Consider the following 23,116-nt stretch of genomic DNA (forward strand, 5'->3'; position numbering starts at 1 on the left):
AAACGTAATTGTTGGGTTCAAACTAATGATGTGAATAAGAGGGAAACATTCCACGTGGGAAAAATATATCTAAAAACAAAGATGATGTGACTCACCAAACGAAAGTGCTGGCAGGTCGATAGACACACAAACGTATACACGAAATTCAAGCTTTCGCAACAAACTGTTGCCTCATCATGAAAGAGGGAAGGAGAGGGAAAGACGAAACGGTGTGGGTTTTAAGGGAGAGGGTAAGGAGTCATTCCAATCCCGGGAGTGGAAAGACTTACCTTAGGGGGAGAAAAGGACAGGTATACACTCGCGCGCGCACACACACACACACACACCCATCCACACATACACAGACTCAAGCAGACATTTGTAAAGGCAAAGAGTTTGGGCAGAGATGTCACTCTAGGCGGAAGTACAGAGGCAAAGATGTTGTTGAAAGACAGGTGAGGTATGAGCGGCGGCAAATTGAAATTAGCGGAGATTGAGACCTGGCGGATAACGAGAAGAGAGGATATACTGAAGGGCAAGTTCCTATCTCCGGAGTTCTGACAGGCTGGTGTTAGTGTGCAAACCACGCATTTGCGCACTTTTCTGCAAATGTTCACTCACAATAAGAGCCAGAATATGTCTCCCTGTCAATTGCAGAGGATTCTCGTCATCGTAGCTCCTTCCCCTACCAGCTTTTTTCTGTTCTGTAGCATGTTTTTCGACAGTCTCCCTTACAAGAGAAAGATAAAACTCTGTGAGTGCCGTTTTTTGCCCTGTTAGCGACTGGTAGATAATATGAGCATTCAGAATGCACAAATCCAGAATGTGAAAAAATATTTCTTGTACCTTTTCACAGTGTTACGCACTGATCTCACTGAGCTCAGTAACATGTCACAATGGTCAACTGCACCCATACTCTATTTGTAATCTACAATTCATTGTGGTTTCTCTTTTTTTTTACCAGTATTTGTGTCAGTCTTCTCTGTTTCAACCATTTGTGTCGTGTGATTTACGGTCACCATGCACGCCTCTTTCTTATCGCAACACTCGATGGTAAGGATCTTGTCAGTGGACTTACTGTGTCTGCTCGTTTTAATTTCTTCTGCAGTTGTGGCATGTTGCGCCTATTCTTACGAACAGTGCCATGTGTGGCTGTTCCGTGGTTGTGAAGCCAGAAGAGGAGGTCTGGGCTGGAGTACCAGTTATCAACATACAGAATATGACCCTGTTCTAAATGCTGTCCCATAAGAGTTGCCAGTACGCCACAACTTTTCCCTAAATTGTGGAACCCAATTTCTGTTCATGTATATACAGTAAAATCCTAAATATGCCCACTCTGACAGTCACAAAGTACAAATGGCTTTATTCCGAATCTGCTTTGTTGGAATCAGTTGCTTAAAAGATAATAGTCCTATGAACAGCAAGACACTTTCATCTATACAAAGCTTGTGATGTGGACGAAATGAACTAAGAAATGTCTTGGGAGCTTTGTCAACAATTGTTCTAATTTTAAATAGACCGTCTCCTCCAGTACTCACAAGAGTTTTCACTGAAGTGTAGCGTTCTCAGAAGTAGACAAAAACGGTCTCGGGACATAATTTCTCTGAAAACTGGTGTGTTCAAGAGTGTGTCTCTGGACCAATAATCACTTAATTAGAACTTCTTAACTTGCACCATTAGAAGGCAAATAGCAACAAAACAATACATATTCTCAGATCCAGTGTCGTTCCACTTTAGCAGTTGAGAATTCACAGATTCTGTAGTATTTTCTCTCATGCAAACATAAAAACAATTTGTTTCATCTGTAATAAATTGCAACACTTCTTCAGGAATAAGTATCTGAAAAAATGAAAGAATGGTTGGGGTCAGTATCTAGTTGACATTTGTGTCCTGAACTTGAGGCATCAAAGTAATGGTTTTAATAGCTGAAAATCTGTTTCTTTCCTGTTAAACATGTCACTTCCTGATTCCTTGGATTCAGAGAAACTGTTGACTGTAGTTCTTGCTCTCCACTCTGATGTATAGGGCTGAGGACTACAGCTTCGAGATTCTGTCGAAGACTCGTCACTGCTAGCAACGTCAGATAATTCACACTCACTGTCGCCCCCCAGTGAGCGTATCCAGGATCTCTTTATCTGTGGAACCACGGTGACGTAACATTTCTCCTGTAGAAAACAAGAAAACTGACAAAAACACGGGAAGTAAAGTTGAATTTTGCAAAGAGGGAACACAGCAACAAATGTACGCACTCTCGAACTATACAGTAAGATCACTGAACAGCTACTGGAAGAGCAGGGTGGAAAGACAGCGCTGCACGTTTACTCGTCTGACGCACTCTGGTAGCTGTGACTCAGCACGTGTAAACTCGCCCCTAGCAGTGAAAAGGCCGGCGCACGGTGCACATCAACACGTCCTTAGCGCTGTAGGGAGAGCCAAAGGGCCACACATAAACACGTCAGGTCCACGAGGGGAAGGGCGAGGCATGGCGAGTTATCGTGTCCCTGGCAGTCAAAGGGTTAAAGGGCCAAACGAGTTGAAGCTTGCTGCAACTTGTCAGGTGTGACAGCCACGGGTGGTTTCCCTGACTGTTGCAAATCGTCGAGCTCCGCCGAACTGCCTTCTGATGACCCCACCCTCTGTGCACAGCAAGTAAACTTCTCTCAACAGCAGATGCTCCGTAGACTTCGTACGAGCATTTGTGAATATTCCCCACAGTTTATTTTCTCTGCAGTGAGAAATTCAATGACGGCATGTCGCTTGCAATGTACATTACGTACAGACGCCATTTTGAAGCTGTCCTGCTGCTACGCTGTCTGTCGGAAGTGTCCGGAACCTGGCGCAGTCACTCGGCAGACTTCAAATAGTTTCCTTGAATTGCATAAGGAAAATTCTGGGAGGGTTCCCTTGAGAACAAGTAGTTTGATTTCTAGTCACAATCTACCAGAATCCGAGCATTTGGTGTGTATGTCACGATGCTGATGGGGTTGTTGAACCCTAATCTTCCTTTTTATTCTTGTCTTGCGGCTGTGAATGTCATAGTTTTATCTTAAATTTATTCTTGTTATTAACAACGAATTGAGTATGCAAAAGTACTTCAGCACACGAATGTGAGGGTTCCAAGGTTCCTAAAGAAGGCTCTACAATAGGTCTGGCTATTGGATAATGCAATACCCGTACTGAACACTTCAAAGAATATTTTTTGGGCCTAGAATAGTTTTTGGTCTTAGCTGCATTTCCCTCAGAATATTATGCCGTAGGATAGTACTGATAGTGTATCTTGTCTGTAAATGAATACTAGTGGCTGTACGATTAATATATATCATTGATGTTAATTTGGAATTACATTTCTCAGAATTGCTAAAGATTTGTCGTTACTGTAACTGCCTGTGGTTCTAGCTTAGCAAGTCAAACTCGTGTTTTTCAGGATTTTGAATACTTGTCAGTCAGGGAGGAACCATTAGAAGACCCTGACGAATCCACGTTGTCAGCAAATGAAGAGGTGAGAACTACACATTTTTAATATCATTTTACTTGTTCTGAGTCTCATAGCAGTGGCACACCCTTGAGGAGATGGTGATAAAAATGTAAAATTAATTAGCCTAAAGGAAATAAAACAGTTGAGCCTAAAAATTAAAACAGAAACTTTGGTAATTAATAATTAGAAAGATCAGCATGTCAGTTTATCTTTGCTTCAAAGTGGCTGTCTTGATGGTAAGTAGATAGTGATGATAAGTGGATACAGAGATATTTTTGTCAGCTTTTTTGTGAGTCAATATTCAGTTAAATTTAAAAAAAATTGGTAATTGTTACCAAGATTGTAGCTTCCATTAAAACTGAGTATGTAGAAAGTTGAGCACTTGGATGCGCACGGACACGCCTGTGAGGGAAAGTTAAATATTAAAAGAAGCTGTGCCCGGTAATTCACATCTCAGAAGGGTTATTCCAAAATTGCCGAAAAGGCACATAAAAAGTAGTATCAGTAGGACTGAAGACCACAACAACAACAACATTTTTTGGTGTTCGGACCAAGTCAGATGTGGATCGTAACTCTATCTTTAGGAGATGCAAGGTTTGGCTAAAAATAAAACATTTTTTAAAATAGAAAAGCAGCACAGACCTCAAAGTCAAATGCCGAGGCGCGTGACGTCTCCCCTCCTCATTCCCCTTACGTGTTCACCTGCCGACCCCTCAGCCGGCCAGAGGACTTTGTTTGTGTCGGATTGTTGCAGCCAATTGAAAAAATGCTTAGTGTCTTAAGAGTAACAGAGTACGGTGAAATTTTTAGTGAAACATTTGAAGTCTGCCACAGAGGCCCATTTGTTTTTCTGCACAGGTTTCTGAGTGGTTTAAGTGATTCAAAGAGGGTAGAGATGAGATTAAAGACGAGTCACGTCCCTGGTAACCCTGAAGATCAGCAGTGTACTGAAGCATTGAAAAATCAGAGATTTAATCGGAAAAAAAACGTTAGTTCAGGATTCGTGTGGTTGCTTATATCGCAGTGATTGACTAACAGTTATGCACATCTTGCATGCAAATTTCTATGTGATGGAAGTTTGTTCAAAAATAGTGTCCAAGAGCCTGATGCCTGAACAAAAAGATTTTCTTGTGAACATTTGTGCTGACTCTCTGAAAACCATCAAAAATGACTGTAAATTTTTTGAAATAGTAATAACATGCAATGAATTGTCATTTTTAACTTGGAAGGGTGGTTTGAAAAGCTCTCTCTGAATCGCCACGAGAGATCAGTGCCAGCATAACGAGTTGTTCACACGATATTCGTTGGACTGCTGGATGTAAACACGTGCTACGTCAGTGATCTTGGAAGAGAGCTGTGGCAGTGACGTGGCTCTGTTGTTTTTCCCGTGTAGTGATTTGTGAAGATGGGGAAAAAATCTAGATTTGAGCAGTGATTAAGTGCTCCGTAAAGGACGGCATGAAAGCTAAGGGCATTCGTGCCGATTTCTGGAATACACTGGGGCACTCTGCTCCTTCATATTCGACTGTTGGCAGGTGGACAAATGAATTTAAATTTGGTCGGGAGAGCTTAGATGGTGATCCGCAGTCAGCCAAGATGTGTCACTACTCCAGAAATCATCGCAGAAGTGCACAAAATGGTCACAGAAGATCGCCGATTGAAAGTGCATGAAATTGCTCACACTGGCCACGTGTCATCTATATTTCACATTTTAACTGAAGAATTAGAAATGAAAAAATTTTCTGCAAGATGAGTGTCGCAACTCTTTGAAGCTTGCCTGGACACGTGTCGTCACCATGGCAAAATTACACAAACTGAGGTATGAATTGTTGCCACACCTACCTTATTCACCTGATACACCTATGTCAGACTTCCATGTCTTCCGAAAACTGGAAATTTTTCTTGGTGGATGAAGATTCACTTCGAATGAAGAAGTGATTGCTGGAATTGACAACTATTTTGAAGGCCTGGAGGAAACTCATTTTCGAGATGGGATCAAGGCATTGGAACACCGTTGGACCGAGTGCATTAATCTACAAGGAGACTACATTGAAAAATAAAAAAGTTTCAGTGATGTAAGTACTTTTTTTCTATTCTGTTCAGAGACCTTTTCAAACCACCCTCGTACAATTTCGAAACCTAGTGCACTGATTAGCACATAAAGACCCCCACTTTACTAAAACTAAAGAATGCTGGAATGTCAGATTGTAATTCAAAGGAATGATTGTTGTTTTTCCTTGCACGTGAGACAGTGTATTTTAATCAGGTACCTGAAGCTCAAACTGTAAAACCATGCTCTGTCAGTGTGTCAGAAGGAAACAACCTTAATTGTGCCAAAACAAGTCTGGATTCTGCATGAGGCCAGGACACATACTGTGTGGGTTGTTAAATCACTTTTGGTCAAGTATGGGTTCCCGATGTTGCAACATCTATCGTGCTCACCAGATCTTGCTCCAAGTGTCTTTCTTCTGTTCCCAAAAGTGAAATCTACACTGAAATGAGCGAGATTTGAGGCAGCTGAAGCTGTGAAAGAAAAAGTGGTGAGACCATAGACGAGCTATCAGAAGATAACTTCAAACACTCCTTTGAGCAATGGAAAATTCACATGGAGCAGTGGTTAGATGATGGATGGAGTATTTGAGGTTGTAAACTGTCACACTCCATGCATTCTGAGGTATTTGGCTCAAAATTGTGAAGTCCCATGACAGCCCACACTGCTCTCAAGAGTTGAGAATGGAAAAAAGTAAAATGAAATTGAAAACTGACTCTCACTTGGACCTCCGTGAACAAGATTGTTTGTGTTTCCACGATAGGTGCATCCGATCTCTAGGCTGATAGTTGAGGTGTGACGTAGCAGCATTCCATTCAGAACATTAGGGAAGGCTGCCAGATTTCAACAAGCAAACTGTGTCAGCATCTCATTTCTCATTCATCATGAGAACTCCATAAATATGCAGACAATAGTTCGAAAGTGTGACCACAATGGAATTTGTCTGTGTTGTTACTCAGATAACTCCTACCATCATACAGCCATTTGACACAATATCTCTCTCTCGCTTGCCTTTGTTTTGTGTGTATTTTAGCATTTGCGGCGCATGATGTTCTCCTGTTGACCGAGCAATGATTTGTGATAACATCTACAACTTCAACAGTTTAAGCTCCCTGTGACATTCATTTGTCTGTTATCATACCAAATGATTGAGCTTTTTGTATCTATGCTTTAGGGTTTCATTCAATATACACTTCTTTGATTCTGTCAGCAGCTTGAAAGGCAAGACTACATACAGTGAGGAATTGAGAAGAAAATCATTTGTATTTGCTTTTAAAGCTCTTTTCCTTTCTGAATTTGCAAACAAAACAAACAAACTACTATATAATGTGTATCCAAGTTGAACTTCATCTTCATTATTACATGCCTACAACTACTTTTTCAGTATTTATAAATAATTAAAGACACTCTTTCAAACTGATTGCTACAGTATCTTCTGTCATTATTTGCTACTAAGAAAATTTTCATTTCTTCTAGGTTTTTTTTTTTTAATATCATTGATCTGCTTATTTATTTCTTATTGTTATGGAAATATTGGTATGTTTGTTTATTTCATATGTTAATTCAGTGACTTTAAGAATATAATTTGTTTGATTTTTCAAAGAGGTATATTTTCTTGGTTTTTGTTTTATTGTTTTGAAGATGCTCCAACTCATCTTTGCATGGTGTTCCAAGGTATTCATAATCCTAAAGCCTAATTGCATTGATTCTGACAATGGTGGCCCTTCCTTTATGTATTTATTGTTCTTTTTTTGTTTGCCTTGTCATAAACACAGGCACACTCTAATCAATTACAGGTGTAAAAAAGGGAAATCACATGCAGATATTCAATGGAAGAATTGTCATGGAGCTTGCTACCGAGTATTGTTCATCACTTTGTGAGCACTTGCTAAATTTGATTGTTGTGATTGTATAATGGTATTGTGTGTGAAATAAATGACAGAAACATGTGCATGAGAGAGGGAGGGGGGCGGGATATGAGTGTGTGGGTTGATATAATCAACAACTTGCAGCAGCAAGAGTTATTACAAAAGATACTGTGCACTATAGTGACATTATCTTCAAATAGTGCAGTTCCTAAAGCAATTCAATGAACATATTGATCTCTTGTTCATATGTCTGGAGTGATACATTCATAAAGGGAGGTGCCCAGGGGAGGGATGAACTTCTTGGTGGTGGTCTAGGTTAGGGTCCCAGATGTCACATTCTGCAGCCATTCACCCAAGTGGTCTCTCGTTTCCAAGTATCGACAAAAAGTATTTTGTGTGATGAGTTACACCCCTTCAAAATAATGTAATACTCGGAGCCACAGTGACATATAGAAGTGAATGCATTAAGATTTTAAAATCTTTATGAAAATTATGTAGTCATTATTTTTTGAGTTAATTCATTAACATGTTATTTCTAATCCTTTGCACGTCACTTTAATTGTTGTTTTTAAATTTGTTTCATTTCTTTTTTTCCTTCCTATTTTTTTATTTGGCATATTTATGCATATAACTGTAATTATTTTTATTGATCTATGATAATATTTAAATGTCTGAAAATGGTGCTTTCATTAAAAACAAAATACAAAATAACTTATTTATACTGGCTGAGAAGTGGTGCCAAATATGTGTGTGTTAAAATGCGTACATTTTTCTACATTAAATCTTCATGCGAACTTTTAAAACATAAATTCTTGTTGCATAGTGGACAAAATGACGCAGATGAGGATTTGAATGAAAGACAGGATTATAGATAAAATGGAATTCAAGCAAATTGAGGAATGAAAATAATGAACATAGAAGAAAACGTATAACAACTTGGGAAGAAGTTAAAATATAAAAATAATTAGAATCATATGTACAATGATTTCCAACGGAAAAAAGTGAGATTAAAATGATGTTGGAAAGGATTAGAAATTTAAAAAAAAAATCATTTAAACCAATTAACTAAATAAAATTTGTCAGTCATTTCAATAAGAATTTGAAAGTAAAACCCTCGTGATGGCATTCAACGCATAGCTTCCAGTGCATCAGGTATATATCTCAACCACTATCCTACACCACTGCTCTGGAAATTACTATTACTTCGAAGGCTCTTAGAGTATCACGCAAAATTGTTTTTCATCAATTACTCACAAATGAGAGCCAACTAGGGTGAATGGCTGCAGGATGTGTTACCTGTGACCCTACCCTACACTACTGTGTAGGTGGTTTCTAAAAGTTGATCCCACACCTGGGGACTTCTTTGCGTCAGAGAAGTTGGCATTTTTATGGAGATGTACTGAAATTTTACTACTTTGCTAATGAAACAGCTTTGGATGAAAATGATCCCATTGACTTTTTGCGCACTTTCATGTTATGTGGTGGCTTGCAGACTGCAGCTGTAGTAGTAGTAGTGGTAGTAGTAGTAATACTATTACTGGTATTGTGTATCATTGTTTGTTTGTATGTTTTCAGTCATGTGAACAAGTGGGTCATGATCAGGAACTGCCAGTTATCATCAAAGAAGAAATTGTAAGTATACATTGGCCAAATTTGTTGACTATCTTCTTCAAAGAAATTCATTAGCGTCTACATAACAGTACCAGTATAGAATATATGGGCAATCTATTGATACGGAGAGGCATACAATGTGCTTTTGTATGCCAGACTTTCTCCTGGTGTACACAGTGTTCAAATAATGTACGGTAGTGCAGCTATTTTACATTGTGCTGTGATGTCGTTCTGTTTGTCACGCAAGTCAGTGTGTTATTTATAAACCCATTTTAGCATCTTTCTTTTAATGTGACCATAAGAAGCCTAAAGTAGTTCACTGGCATCAAACAGAGACCTCAGTTTGAGAATGAAATTTCTGAAAATAAACATTTGGAACACAGCATTTTATGGAAGTGAATCGTGGTCTGTGGAGAAACCGAGAAAGAAGAGAATTAAACAATTTGAGATGCAACATACAGAACGCTGCTGAAAAATTAAGTAGGCTAACAAGAGATGATGATAGGTGGAAGTGAGGAAAGAACTTTGTGAGACATACTGATTAGAGGAAGGACAGGGTCATGCGACACTTGTCAGGCTTCAAAGGCAGTAAAAATCACAAAAATTTAACTGAAAACTAAAACGATGAAAAATTCCCGGAATTCTAAAAAATTCCCGGGTTTTTTCCCGGATGAAAACATTCGTGGGAAAACCCATGATAATATATCAGGGTGTATACGACCCGGTACAACCGGGAGATCTGGGAACCCCCCCCCCCCCCCGCCCCCCCCCCCTCCCCGAGATTCCTTTCTTTAAGTGCCGGGAAATTCTACGTCGGTGTATAAAACCATAAACATTGAAAGGATTGCTAAGTTTTACAGTGCCGAGGAAAAATATACTGTCACTTAACACGGAAAAATTGTATTTTCATCTGGGAGAAAGTGTATTTTCAACTGGGAAATCCGGGAATTTGTTTTTCTTGTCCACGTACACACCCTGAGAGATGTCTGTGGCATCCGGGTCTAGAGATCGTGTCTACGTGTGACCTGCAGCAGGTAAGCTGGACGTACCCTCTGCCGAGACGGTCTCGGCCACATCTGGCCTCTGTTGGGTTGCTCTGAAGTCCCGTGCAGCTTGCCGTCTCAATGTGGTGCTATCGACCGTGCGTCATAGCAGTTCCAGTAAAATGACTCGGCACCGTTACCTAGGGCTCGGGAGATGACAGGTGCGGATAGACACACACTGTTTTGGCAGGTGGTGCACTACATCCAGAGTCCGGACACAGCTGATAGTGGCTCAGGAGGAGGTTGCAAGTGGAGCTTTCAGATCGACCAGTAGACGGCACCTGAGCTCGTACCACTGGCGAAATACGCAGACTGCTAAGTAACTCAGTTGTCAGATGGGGAGCAGATAGTCTGAAGGGTTACTGCGACTTGTGCTAAGCGTGTGTACTCATTTTAATGAGGTTACGGGAAGGCAATAGATTAGAACTCTAACAGGGTAATGAGATAAGTGTGTAGCTGTCTCGTACACGTACAAAACTGACAAACTTTTTAACTTCGTCTAGAGAAAAACTTATGTTGTGGACAACACTTAATGGTTTAATAGACTTTGTTACTAATAACTTTGTTCTATTTTAATGTTTGGCTGTCCTACTGGTTTTTGTCACCACTCTGTTTCCTAGTTGGACTACCTCTACCTCTGCCGTGGGTTTCGCTGCTTCAACTCGCAATTTCCACAGCTTTGCACCTCTAAGCTAATCGTGGGGTGCAGGTGTCTGTTGTGGTCGATAGAGAAGTCTCTCAGTAGGAGTCTCGTGGAAATGTTGACTCGGATGTGGGCGGAGAAGTGTTTATGGGTTGTTTGCAGTGAGTAATCACTGGAAACCGATGTAGCCAGTACGCAATCTGGCCACTGATGCTTTTCGCTATAGCGTGATGGATTAGAAGAAAACGGGCGATACTGTGGGGTATTTCAATAAGAAATTACATTAAATTGAGTAACGGAGTTTTGTTTCTTTAGGCAGAGAGATAACTGACCACGTCTGAAGTAAACAGGATAAAATGCAGACTGGCACTGGAAGAAAAGTGTTTCTGAAAATTACAAATTGATGAAAATGTAATATAAATTCGAGTGTACTAGGTGTTCTCTAAAACTATTTTCTGGAATGTAATCTTTAATGGAAGTGAAATAAATATAGACAATAAGCAGTTAAAGCAGGAAGAGACTAGACACTTTTTAAATGTGGTGCAACAGAAGAAAGCTGAAGCTTCGTTGTGTAGATTGAATGACTAATGACGAGATTATGAATTGAATTGGGGAAAAAAGCATATCCGTGGCACGATGTAACTAAAAGAAGGAGCTGGTTGTGTGGTGTTTAGGAGGACGGTGTTGTGGAGTATTAGTACTTTGTCTTTCTTTCCTTTTTCATTCTCAACCGTGTTAGTTTGTAAGCCTTTTCACGGACTCTGACTGTATTTCTGTTGCTGTTTAGATAATCCACAACACATCTTTTGAAGCTTCCGTCAAATAATATAAAAACTAATTATTTTTTACCATTTATTGACTTCCCTAGTATACATTATCTGTACCTTCTTTCAATTCTCGAGATCAATCAAAGGAGGAAACCAGAAAAACACATCATTTGTTTTAAAATCTTATTCTCTGTTGTTCATTTGTGTGTCTCATCTTCGGAACTCTGTGCCTCACGAAAGCAGGCCAGCAGTCCTCACAACTTCCAGTCTCCCCCTAAACAGGTATGCCATCTCGTGAAGTTGGTGCATTTGCCATCCGATTGGCCGTGCATCATCCCTTGATGTGAACTGCTATGTGCAAATAAGGAGCAACCACCTTGCACAATATCTGTACTTTTACCTACAAAATCTCCTTTATAACGTTCAGTTATGAGTTATCATTTGTCAGTAAGCGCAGGTGGCCGCCCACCCCGCACCGCGCGCCCACCCACACACACACACACACACACACACACACACACACACACTTACGGTGATGCGTATCAGCTTAGTTGGCAACACACGTCCTGTAATGTGAAGTAGTCATCAGTTTCGTACTGGGGTGAAATATCGGGGAAGGGGGCTTTGAAATTATGGAAGTTCACCAAAATTTGGTGTATACAAGCGCATTCATCACAGTGCTTACTGTCGGTCTGCATTTAACCTATTTGTGATGCTCCTCTTTTATCTTTGTCCCTCTTGCCGCGACAACGGGTGGGTCATCGTCAGGTGTCCTCCTGTCCTTGTCGAGGATCAAACTGACACTTCTGAAAGCTGAGACAGTTTTTTGTATGTTTGTGTGTCTATCAGTGATACATGGAATTTTGCCTCTTTAAGGCAAGTACTGCCTTCTTGTATTTTCAGTGGTACTTAATTTGACAATTGGAGCATCTTTATTAATGCAAATGTCATAAAAAACATAAAGACAGAAACAAACCGCTACGTTGGAGCAACAATTTCCAAATTGTGGAGGCAAAATAAGATAACTTCCAGGTTGCTTTGAGTCAATTGATCTGTTGTGACACTATGTGAGATGTATCAGCTTTTTGCTATAATTATTCACATGTGCCTTGTACACAAACCAAATGTTACGGACTATTGGAGCAATGAGCTAATGCTAGATTCCTCTTTACCTCCAAAAATCGTGAAAAAGAGACAGATTTAGATCAATTTACTTTATGCTTCGGGTGAATAACAATGAGAATTACGTACAAAGGGGTTAACCAAACTGTGATCCTATACACAAAATCTGACCTTTTTTTTGATAACTTTGTACTGAAAAGCAAGAACAGTTTTTATCCTGGCAAGAATCTCGCAGTTGAAGGTATGTGTCCATTCGGAGGGAGAATTCGATTTCGAGTATATATCGAGAACAAACTGAGATAAAAATTTTTCATTCTAAGTGATTATCAGCAACAGAATATGTTTTGAACTGTGAAGTGTACACTAGTGCAGCTGAAAAAGACAACAGTGAAGATTAAGTGGTGCTACGTTTGTGCAACAGTCTACATTCGGGTCTTACACTGAATGTGGACAGGTTTTATACTTTTGTAAAATTATTTGGAAGATTGTTTGATGAGAGCACATCTGCTGTTGGCACAGTAATGAGAAACAGAAGAGGCCTAGCACAGGAATTCAAACATAATAAGCTCAGAACGGGTGAAATAGTATTAGAGAGAAAAAATTCCATGCTAGCACTTCACTGGAAAGATACTAGGGATGTGATTGCCCTTTGTACAAACATAGAATGACAAGTAGTGTTACAAAGACAAAATGCAAGGCTGGGATAGTAGAAAAACTGAACCCTGATCTCATACTTGATTATAATAAAAATAAAACTGGTGTTGATTATGGAGATCAGCTAGTGACCTATTATTTTCAACGACGAACAATGAAATGGTGGAAAAAGGTATTTTTTGCATGTATTTGTGATGTGCGTGGTCAATTCTGTACAAGAAACTTCGGCCTGTCTTTCACATACAAACCAGCTTGTTTACTTTTATGGTGAACCTGGGAAAACTAATACAGTACTCGAGAAATCAGGTGAAGGTTTCAATGAAGATGAAAAGCAGGGTTCAGCAGCAAACAGGGTACTGCATTGTTTGCTCTGAGAAGGGCGCACGCAGTACTGGCAGACGAATGGGAAGGGAGACCAAATGGTTGTGTGATATTGCTTGAAAAGTCTTCACGCCAAGAAAAATTTTGTTCAATGAAAAGAGTTGTATAAATTCAATGAAATAGTTTGTACATTTATTTTATAACAAATTCTGGTTTATTGCAATTACAATTTTTTTCTGCCTCTGAATCTTCTAATTTTCAAAAATAATGATTCTGGGAATATGTGATATCTTTCAAAAACTTTAAACAAATGTTGAGATATAGAATGATAATCCAAACATCAGTTAAAAGGTTTTGCTTGTCATCATTATGTTTTGGTCAGGAGCCATGCAAAAAAGGTGCAAAAGTGTAAGACTTCTAAGGGATTTCAGCAGTTCCTGTGGCCCAACTGCAAAGTGTTGAATCACATTATTGAAAGTGCCTTTACCGAAGTTCAAACCACATATTGAAGTACATTAATAGATGTCTGAATAATGTTGATGAGCTAGTATGTGTATGCTTAGTGGTTTTAATGCCCTGATCAGTATTGCCTTTTGATTCTGGTTGAGTTTCTGTTCCTTTCTGCCAGGTGATCTGTGAATTCGATACTTTTTATAGTTGACTCGTGTGTTTTACATAATTTTTGCATATTTGTTGCAGGACTGTGATGATTACACCGATCCACTCAGCTTTTCAGAAGAGGTAAGATAGATAATATCTAATGAGGTTATGTTGCTACTTATAAAATACTGAAATGACACTGGGCTATCATTTGGGAGGATGACAACTCAAAACGTTGTTCGGCCATCCCAATTTAGGTTTCCTGTGGTTTCCGTAAGTCGCTTGAGGCAAATGTCGGAATGGTTCCTTTGAAAGGGTTAGGCTGCCTTCTTTCTGCATCCTTCCCTAAACTGAGCTACTTGTACAATACAGAAATGGCACTGGACTCTCATTTGGGAGGACAATGTTTCAAACCCGCGTCCAGCTGTCCTGATGTAGGTTTTCCGTGATTTCCCTAAATCACTCGATGTAAATGTCAGGATGGTTCCTTCGAAAGGGCACGGCCTTTTTCTTTCTCCAGCCTTCCCTAATCCGAGGTTGTGCTCCGTCTTTAATGACCTCGATGTCGCCTCGATGTTCGGCAATAATCTCTCGTCTAATACGGAAATGCTCGTGGCAGGATACAAACAGTAGATGGAGTAGAGGTAACCAATCGGTCAGTGACATACTTTTGAGCCCTTGACAAACATATAAGTGAGACTTAAACGGTTGCTGAAATCTCCGGTTACGATGTTCCTAAAAGATAACCAACGATAGCACATTAAACTGAAGTCATTTTGTCAAATCCCTCAGTTGTTGAACTACATGAAACAGACTATTAATCTGGTCAGCTCACAAACTCCCATCAGAGTTGTAACTGATAGTCTAGAATACCTACAATGAAACTGTCATAAGTAAGGTTTGAATTATGGAGTGTGGAAGTGAGCAGTTCTGAAATTCTAAAAGTTGTTCATACCCTGTAAATTCTCAGTTTTGCTGGGAAGTGATGTATTATGTGTTTTATACTCGCTATCAATTTTTGCTATTAGAATTCATCAAAATTTTAGGCATGTGGCAAGTTAATTGGGGGGGGGGGGGGGGGGGCTTAATTGTACATCACTTTTTGTGACCACGCAGCCTGAATAACTGTGATTGCATGCCAAATTTCTGTACCATTTGAAGAAGGAAATTCAGAATAACAAGAGGTCAGAAAAATGATTCACCTTTTTTAGTTTATTCAAAAATCATCAGTTAATGTTGATCATACGTCAGTCTAATGCATTAAATTTAGAAGGCCCAACTCTTTCTTTGTAACTAGCAGCTCTTCCAGTTAATTTATATAAGTTTGCTGTCATAAATGAATTGCTCAGAGTTGCAGAATTTGGTGGTAAATATTCAAAGCTTCCTCATAATCTTATTTATTACTTCAAGAATGAATTTCCACTCTGCACCGGACTGTGTGCCAATTTGGAACTTCCCGTCAAATGAATAACTGTGTGCCGAACCTGGGCTGAACCTGCCTTTGCCTTTCGCGAACAGTTGCTTTACCGACTGACTGTCGAGCCACAACTCGTGACAGACCTTCACTTCCACCAGTACTTCATTTGCTACCTTCCAAACCTGACAAAAGTTCTCGTACACACCTCTCTAGAATGAGAACACTGCAGTGTTTTACTGGGAACAGTCCTTCTGCAGTTGTTGGCAATGTTACTTCAGTAGTAGTGCTGATTTTCTTTGGTGCCAAGGTTCCTGCAGTTATTTGGTTTAGTGACAGGTTTTTAAATGATCACACAACACTACAGTGGTTGGCTTGAAAACTTTTTGTATTTGAAGATTTTAGCAGCAAATGATGGTGTGGTGGGGGACAAGATGCTTTTTTCAAGAAAGTGCACAGTAAAATTTGAATAAAATCTCAGAAGATATTTGAATTAAGTCCCTGGAGATCATATTTGTGCCACGAACACAAGTTGCATTACTACTGCTGTTGGCCATGCATTTAGCAGTTACTGCTATTTACTTGCATAATCCTGATATAGTTTTGAATAGTGAGAACCTGAAATTGGAGGTAGTATTGCCACCTCTCGGTTTATAGTTGAATTATTAACTGGTATGAATAAAGCACGTCTCTTACAATGTTTCTCATTGATTGGCCATTATCACTGTTTACAGCCGAGATTTTCATTTATTGACACAAATAATATTGCAATTATCAGCTTGTAATCAATAACTTAGGCAGGTCATATATCGCACTGACTCCGTAGTCGAATGGTTAGCATTGCTTCCTTTGGTACGGAAGGACCTAGGTTTGATTCCCGGAATGCCTTTCACCAACCCTCATAATGACTTAGTCAGCCATTTACAGCAGACCTGCCGTTTGACACGTAACTCTGACCTTTTGTACATTTTAGGGTTTTTCAGATTAACAAATCATTGACAAAGGTGAAAGAAGTTATGAATGACCGATGAAAATCTTTGACTGGCAGTTGAACGTGAGACATTCTAATGTGTCATCTGACACCTACTGAGGCACTGACCTGGGATGGTGAACTTAATAATTATTTTTGAACTATTTCAGAATCTAGTAGACCATAAAATTGAGAGTGTAGTTATAACCATTGTGTAATATATCGTGTTATATTTGAATGTATGTGTGCATGTATACAGGATGATGATGAAGAGCCCCAACAACAAACTTTCAGAGGTTGTTCAGGTACCTTCTGAGTGTTTTGATATTAGAGACCCACAGTCTCTGGCAGCTCGTTACAGACTTATTGCATTTAGTTCGATTTTGTGTCTCAGTTAGTGTTGTATCTGCATTGTTCTGAAAATAGTGCACAACAGTGTAAATGTCAATTTTGCACGCTGTGAGATTGGTTTCCATTTGCCAATGTTACTTACTGTTAACAGCATTGCCCTGAAGTTTGCATTCAGTGCTGATCGGTTCTGTCTAGGGTTTTGCTTTCCAGCAGTGTCAATTGTGCGTTGATAGTGGTTCAGCAGTACTGTGAGTGTGTTTATGGGTAAGGCACAGTGATGCTGTGCCGGGCTGTTTCTGCAGCAGTGGCAGCCACACATTATTGCAATGAGGTATTTAGTCTGAGGGTCGTCGCATATTGCCGGCTTCTTCACTCGCATCCCAATCTCCATCGTTCACGGTCATTCCAGTCTCCTTCATTAAGACCTCTCGCCACCATTGTTTCATTGATGTTGTCTTTCCAGAATCTTACAGGACTACTGTGCTTTCTTCTTTGATATGGAGTCCATTGCCATACACGTTTTGGCCGTCTTGTGTCTGGCATACACTGTAAGTGACTGTACCAGAGTAGGCGCTTCCTTTCTATGTAGTCTAGGATTGTGCTTTCGACATTCGTAACCTCTCTGATCGTATCATTTCTAATACGATCAAGCCTGGAATGTCCACAGCTCTGTCTTCAGAAATCCATCTCGACATTTAGCAGGCGGTCTTTCTGCCTCTGAGTTATTTCCCACAACTCTGCACCATATGTTGCGATGATTTCAGTAATTGTATGGTAAATGGTACGTTTTGTTCTCAGCGTTCATTTTTTGTTCCAGAGAATACCATTTTGTTGTTTTATGGCTCACTTGCCCTGGCCAATTTTATTGTTTATATCATCCCTACTTCTACCATTGGACAACAGTGTCACTCCTAGATACTTAAAATTATGACACCCTTTAACAGTATCAGCACAGAGTTGTAAGTCATTAAAAGCATTTTCTTCCACTTTCAGATTTTGTGTTTTAGATATGTTTATAACAATATCATATTCTTCTTTTAATTTGTGGAGCATATAATTTGCATCTTCCTCATCTTCAGCTACTAACACTTGGTTGTCAGCAAAAAATAAAGTGAACAAGATCTCATTGTCACTGAGAACCCACCAGACATTGAAATAAGTAATGATAATAATAAGTAATGATAATATATCACCGATAACCCCAATGGAAGTCCAAAATGCAATTAATGCCACAAAAAAACTGAAAGTCGCCAGGTTCGGGATTAATTTATATAGAACTGGTTGAAGAGGCTCCGTCAAAACTCCTTGAGATTTTGGCAGTGATTTTTGACAAATCCCTTAGAGGTGACGAAGCCCCAAAGGAGTGGAAAAAGGCAGTAATTACATCAGTATCTAAGAAGGGCAACAGGAGAACTTGTGCAGACTATTGTGGTACTAGTGTGATGCCATACACAGTGACAGTATATGGCCGTATCCTAAAAAAAGAGGATAGAAGAAGAAATAACTGAATCTGAAAAACAGAATGGATTCAGATCCGGTCACTCCTGTACTGATGGAGTATTCACCCTCAGAAACCTAGTGGAGAGGAGGACAGCAAGGGGCTTTATGGCCCACCTTGACTTTGTACACCTCCAGAAAGTTTGTGACACAGTTCCACAGAACAAGCTACAGACAAGTCTAATTGATAACGGCGTGTCACTGAGCTGTGTGAAAGCAGTCAGACTCCTCTAATGAGGTTGTACAGCAATGGTTAAAGTGAGAAATCGACTATTTCAAGAGTTTGAGGTGACAAAGGGAGTACGCCAGGGATGCGCCCTCACTCCTACACTCTTTAAGATCTACCTAGAGGAGGCATTAAAATCCTGGAAAAGGAGATGCGGAGGAATATTGCAGAATTACTGTGTAATGGTCCATTGGCGACCGTAGGTCCCATATACCAAAATACTCTTGATGGTATTCCTGAACAACCAACCTCTCAAAGCTTTTTGGTGGAGTTCTGGTTCACCCTTTACACACTGAGATGAAAAAAGTTATGGGGTAGTCATATGTACGAATACAAATGGTGGTAGTATCGTATCCACGAGGTATAAAAGGGCGGAGCTGTCATTTGCACTATGGTGATTCGCGTGAAAAGATTTCCGATGTGATTACGGCCCCACTGGGAATTAAGACTGAATGAAGAATGACAGTTGGAGCTAGACCCGTGGCACATTTTGGAAATCCTTTGGAAATTGGATGTTACAAGATCCACATTGTCGAGAGTGTGCCAAATTTCGTGCGCTACCTCTCGCAGTGGACAATGCAGTGGCCGACGGCATTCACTAGAGAGTAGGTGCTTTTGCGTAGAGGTTGTTGGTGCTAACAGACAAGTAATACTGCTTGAAATAATCACAGAAATCAGTGTGGAATGTATGACGAACATGCCATCAGTACATTGTGGTGAAAGTTGCCGTTAATGAGCTGTGGCAGCAGGCGGCCGACAAGAGTGCTTTTGCTAACGCCACAATTTCCCCTGCAACGCCTCTCCAGGGCTCGTGACTATATCGGTCGGATGCTAGATGACTGGAAAACCGTGGCCTGGCAAGGTGAGTCCCGATTTTAATTGGTAAGAGCTGATGGTAGAGTTGGTGTGGGGTGCAGACTTCACGAAGCCGCAGAACCGTGTTGTCGACAAGGCACTTTCCGAGCTGGTAGTGGCTCCGTAATGGTGTGGGCTGTGTTTACATATGAAGGACTGGGTCCTGTGGTCCGACTGAACCGATCTATGGCTCGAAATATTTATATTTGGGTACTTGGAGACCATTTGAAGCCATTCGAGGACTTCACCTTCTCAAACGACGATTGAATTTTTACGGATGACAGTGTGTTCGTAGTAGGTTTTAAGAACGTTCTGGACAGTTCGAGCGAATGATTCGGCCACCCAGGCTGCTGGATACGAATCTTGTAGGATGTAATCGAGAGATCAGTTCGTGCATAAAGTTCTGCACTGGCAACATTTTTACAATTCTGGACGGCTGTAGAGGCGGAATGGTTCAATATTTCTGCAGGGAACTTCCCGCAACTCGTCGAGTCCGTGCCACATTGAGTTGCTGCATTATGCTGGGCAAAAGGAAGTCCGACATGGTATTGGGAGGTATCCTGTGACTTTAGTCATCTCGGTATAGTGTTTCAGTGCTTTTGATGTAAATCTTTACCACTTATGGCCAACACAGTTTTTCATTCTGTTGCATATTGTTTTTATATCAAAAGTGTTAATTGAGCAGAACACTTGTAATTAACAGCATTATTAATCAAGAAATAAAAACTCTTGCATTATAAGCTGTTAAACTTGATTAGTCTGTCCAGTGATAATACCGAGAGAAAAGCTATGGGTGATCTGCCTTCAGTTCAAAAATGAACTCGAGGTTTGTGCTAGTCTTAAATTCTATATTTTCATCTGGAAGCCAAATAAGCACTCGTATCGCCAGTTTCTGGCTGCCCCCTTCTCTCTCTCTGGCAAACTTGAATTTGTAATTAGTTGCAATGTTCAAATTTTTGGCAAATTATTATATAATCCCATTTCTGAATTCTTGCAGACCTGCTGGTAGTAGTGACTGTAGCACGGCAGACGGATTGAGCAAGGCAGAAGAGACAGGTATGTATTTACAACCATTTACGGTGTTTTAATGAGTCAAACTCAATCCAGTAAGTTTTCATCCAACAAGTTGTACACCACATCAGAAGTAGTGACCAGTTAATTAAATATGATGAGATTTTCATTCCGCAGTGGAGTGTGCGCTGATATGAAACTTCTTGACAGATTAAAACTGTGTGCCAGACCGAGACTCGAACTCGGGACTTTTTGCTTTCGCGGGCAAGTGCACTACTATCTGAGCTACCCGAGCACGACTCACGACCCGTCCTCACAATTTTACTTCTGCTAGTACCTCGTCTCCTACCTTCCGAACTTCACAGAAGCTCTTCTGCCAACCTTGCAGAAATAGCACTGCTGGAAGAATATCGGCGCACACTCCGCTGCAGAGTGAAAATTTCATTCTGGAAACATCCCCCAGGCTGTGGCTAAGCCACGTCTCCGCAATATCCTTTCTTCCAGTAGTGCTAGTCCTGCTAGTTTCACAGGAGAACTTCTGTGAAGTTTGGAAAGTAGGAGACGAGGTACTGGTGGAAGTAAAATTGTGAGAACAGGTCGTGAGTTGTGCTTGAGTAGCTCAGTTGGTAGAGCACTTGCCTGCGGAAAGGCAAAGGCCCTGAGTTCGAGTCTCAGTCCGGCACACAGTTTTAATCTGTCAGGAAGTTTCAGTTAAGGAAATAGTTTCCAGGCACAGTATTTCAGTGAGCTGACCACATTTCCATCATGAAGTGCACTGGTGAACTGATTTGCCTACAAACGGCTCCTGCGGTGATACAGTTCGTCGAGTCACTCACTAGCTCCTAGGTAATCAGGTCACCACGCCAGTTGATGAGGGAAATGTGGCTGCTCTTCAAAATATTGTGCCCGTCGGACACTGACGTCCTTCAGTCCACCTGTGAACTTTAATCGTGAATTATGTCAGGAGGAGTCAAGAATCACATGAGTAACGAGTTGTTGTTGTCTTCAGTCTGAAGGCTGGTTTTGTACAGCTCTCCCTCCTACTCTGTCCTCTTCATGTCAGCATAACAGTGTACATACACTTGATCCCTCACTCACTCACCCACCATCCTAACCTAACCTAAACGACTCGCTCACTCACTCATCCACCCATTCTTCCACTCCATTATCAAACTGACGATTTCTAGATAACTCCCCATGTGTCCTATCAACGAACCCCATCATTGGTCAACCTCTGCTGTAAATATCTTCATCCCCATCCCAATTCTGTTAAATACCTCTTCATAATTACTTGATCTACCAATGTAGTCTTTAGTCTTCAATATTCTTCTGTAGCACCACAGTTCTTAGTCTGACCTGCCTATTGCCCACAAATCATTTCCATAAAAGACAACACTCCATGCAAATACCTCCAGAAAACACTTAAATTTATGTTCAGTGTTAATAAACTTCTTGTGTGGATTATATTGCTAAATTATCCACAATGCGCTTACTTTAATTTGTTTTCTGAGAAACTTGGGTTCCCGACATACTCAAGTATCCACATACTCGAATGAATACTATCACATTTGTGGGAAAAAGAAATATGGCTGACACAGAGGAATGTTACGGCTAGTTTATTGTTCCTCTTCCTGAGCTGGTATTTGGCTTGATAAATTTTTGATTGGTATGCATACCAAACCGGTGTCACTGCACTGCAGATCTGGATCTAGTGGATTATACTGGGAATATTAAATACTGGCATGAAATAATGCAGTTGAATGTAAAAAGTTTTCACACCACAGGTTATCCCTGAAAACCAGCCCTGAGGTGAAGTGGGTTTGACACAGTTTTACAGGCCTGCAGCTAGCTGTCGTCCCCTTCATTTCACAAACAGTGATGCAGCTGTGTCGAACTGTGTTTGGGGCTTATACACTGGGAATAAAATAAAATTTTTTGGGTGAATATTGTATTTCATTATACAGTGTGTGTTTATGATACTGGAAAATCACACTTTAGAACAAAGTATTATGGCAATGAGGTGCCATATTCAGACACAGTTTAATGCTACAAAAGGACTCTACATCAAAACAACTCTCAAGCTTTCTATAAATTAGAATGGACGGGCAGCGATGATCTACTTAGTGAGGTTGGCCCCAGGACAACTGCACTTACTGCAGAAAATGTTATCACTGTTTCTGGATAATTAGCAACATTCAAGGAAATTCATACAAAGAATTGCAGCAGAGACTGGATTGAAGTGCTTCAACACAAATACAGTTCAGGGAAACAGTCTAAATGCTTCCATTCAAAATCCAAAGTCACCAGGTTGCGCTCACACCTGCTGTGTGGCAAACAGCTGGTTTTGCAATCCAGGTTCTCGTAATGAGTGGTAATGAGGATTTGAAGTTGGCTGCATTTGGTTCACAGATGAAGCACACTTCTAAATGAATGGATTTGTGAACAAGAAAATCTGGTAGTATTGGGATTTTGAAAATCCACATTTGTGTCAAACGAAACAACTTCGTTCTTCCAAAGTTGTCGTTTGGGCTTTGATATGAGACAGATCCATTGTCGACTCCTTTTTGCTGTGAGAGGACCGGTGAATGTTGCACAGCAATTTTGGAACAGTTCGCCACCACAGCATGTGTTTAGAGATTGACTAGACACTGAGTGTGAG

The 23,116-nt window shown here is 40.4% G+C and overlaps 1 protein-coding gene across 1 annotated transcript in view; it reads left to right on the forward strand.

Annotated features, from left to right (window-relative positions):
* LOC124720074 overlaps positions 1–23,116 on the forward strand; it is a 216,059-nt gene that overhangs the window by 186,297 nt on the left and 6,646 nt on the right. The window contains exons 11-14 of the mRNA XM_047245342.1: positions 3,404–3,478; positions 8,948–9,004; positions 14,233–14,274; positions 20,444–20,502. Coding sequence (XP_047101298.1) covers positions 3,404–3,478; positions 8,948–9,004; positions 14,233–14,274; positions 20,444–20,455 — 186 coding nt within the window. The 3' untranslated portion in view covers positions 20,456–20,502. The remainder of the gene's footprint in view (positions 1–3,403; positions 3,479–8,947; positions 9,005–14,232; positions 14,275–20,443; positions 20,503–23,116) is intronic.

The sequence above is a fragment of the Schistocerca piceifrons genome, chromosome 11, assembly GCF_021461385.2.
Source record: "Schistocerca piceifrons isolate TAMUIC-IGC-003096 chromosome 11, iqSchPice1.1, whole genome shotgun sequence".
Taxonomy (NCBI): domain Eukaryota; kingdom Metazoa; phylum Arthropoda; class Insecta; order Orthoptera; family Acrididae; genus Schistocerca; species Schistocerca piceifrons.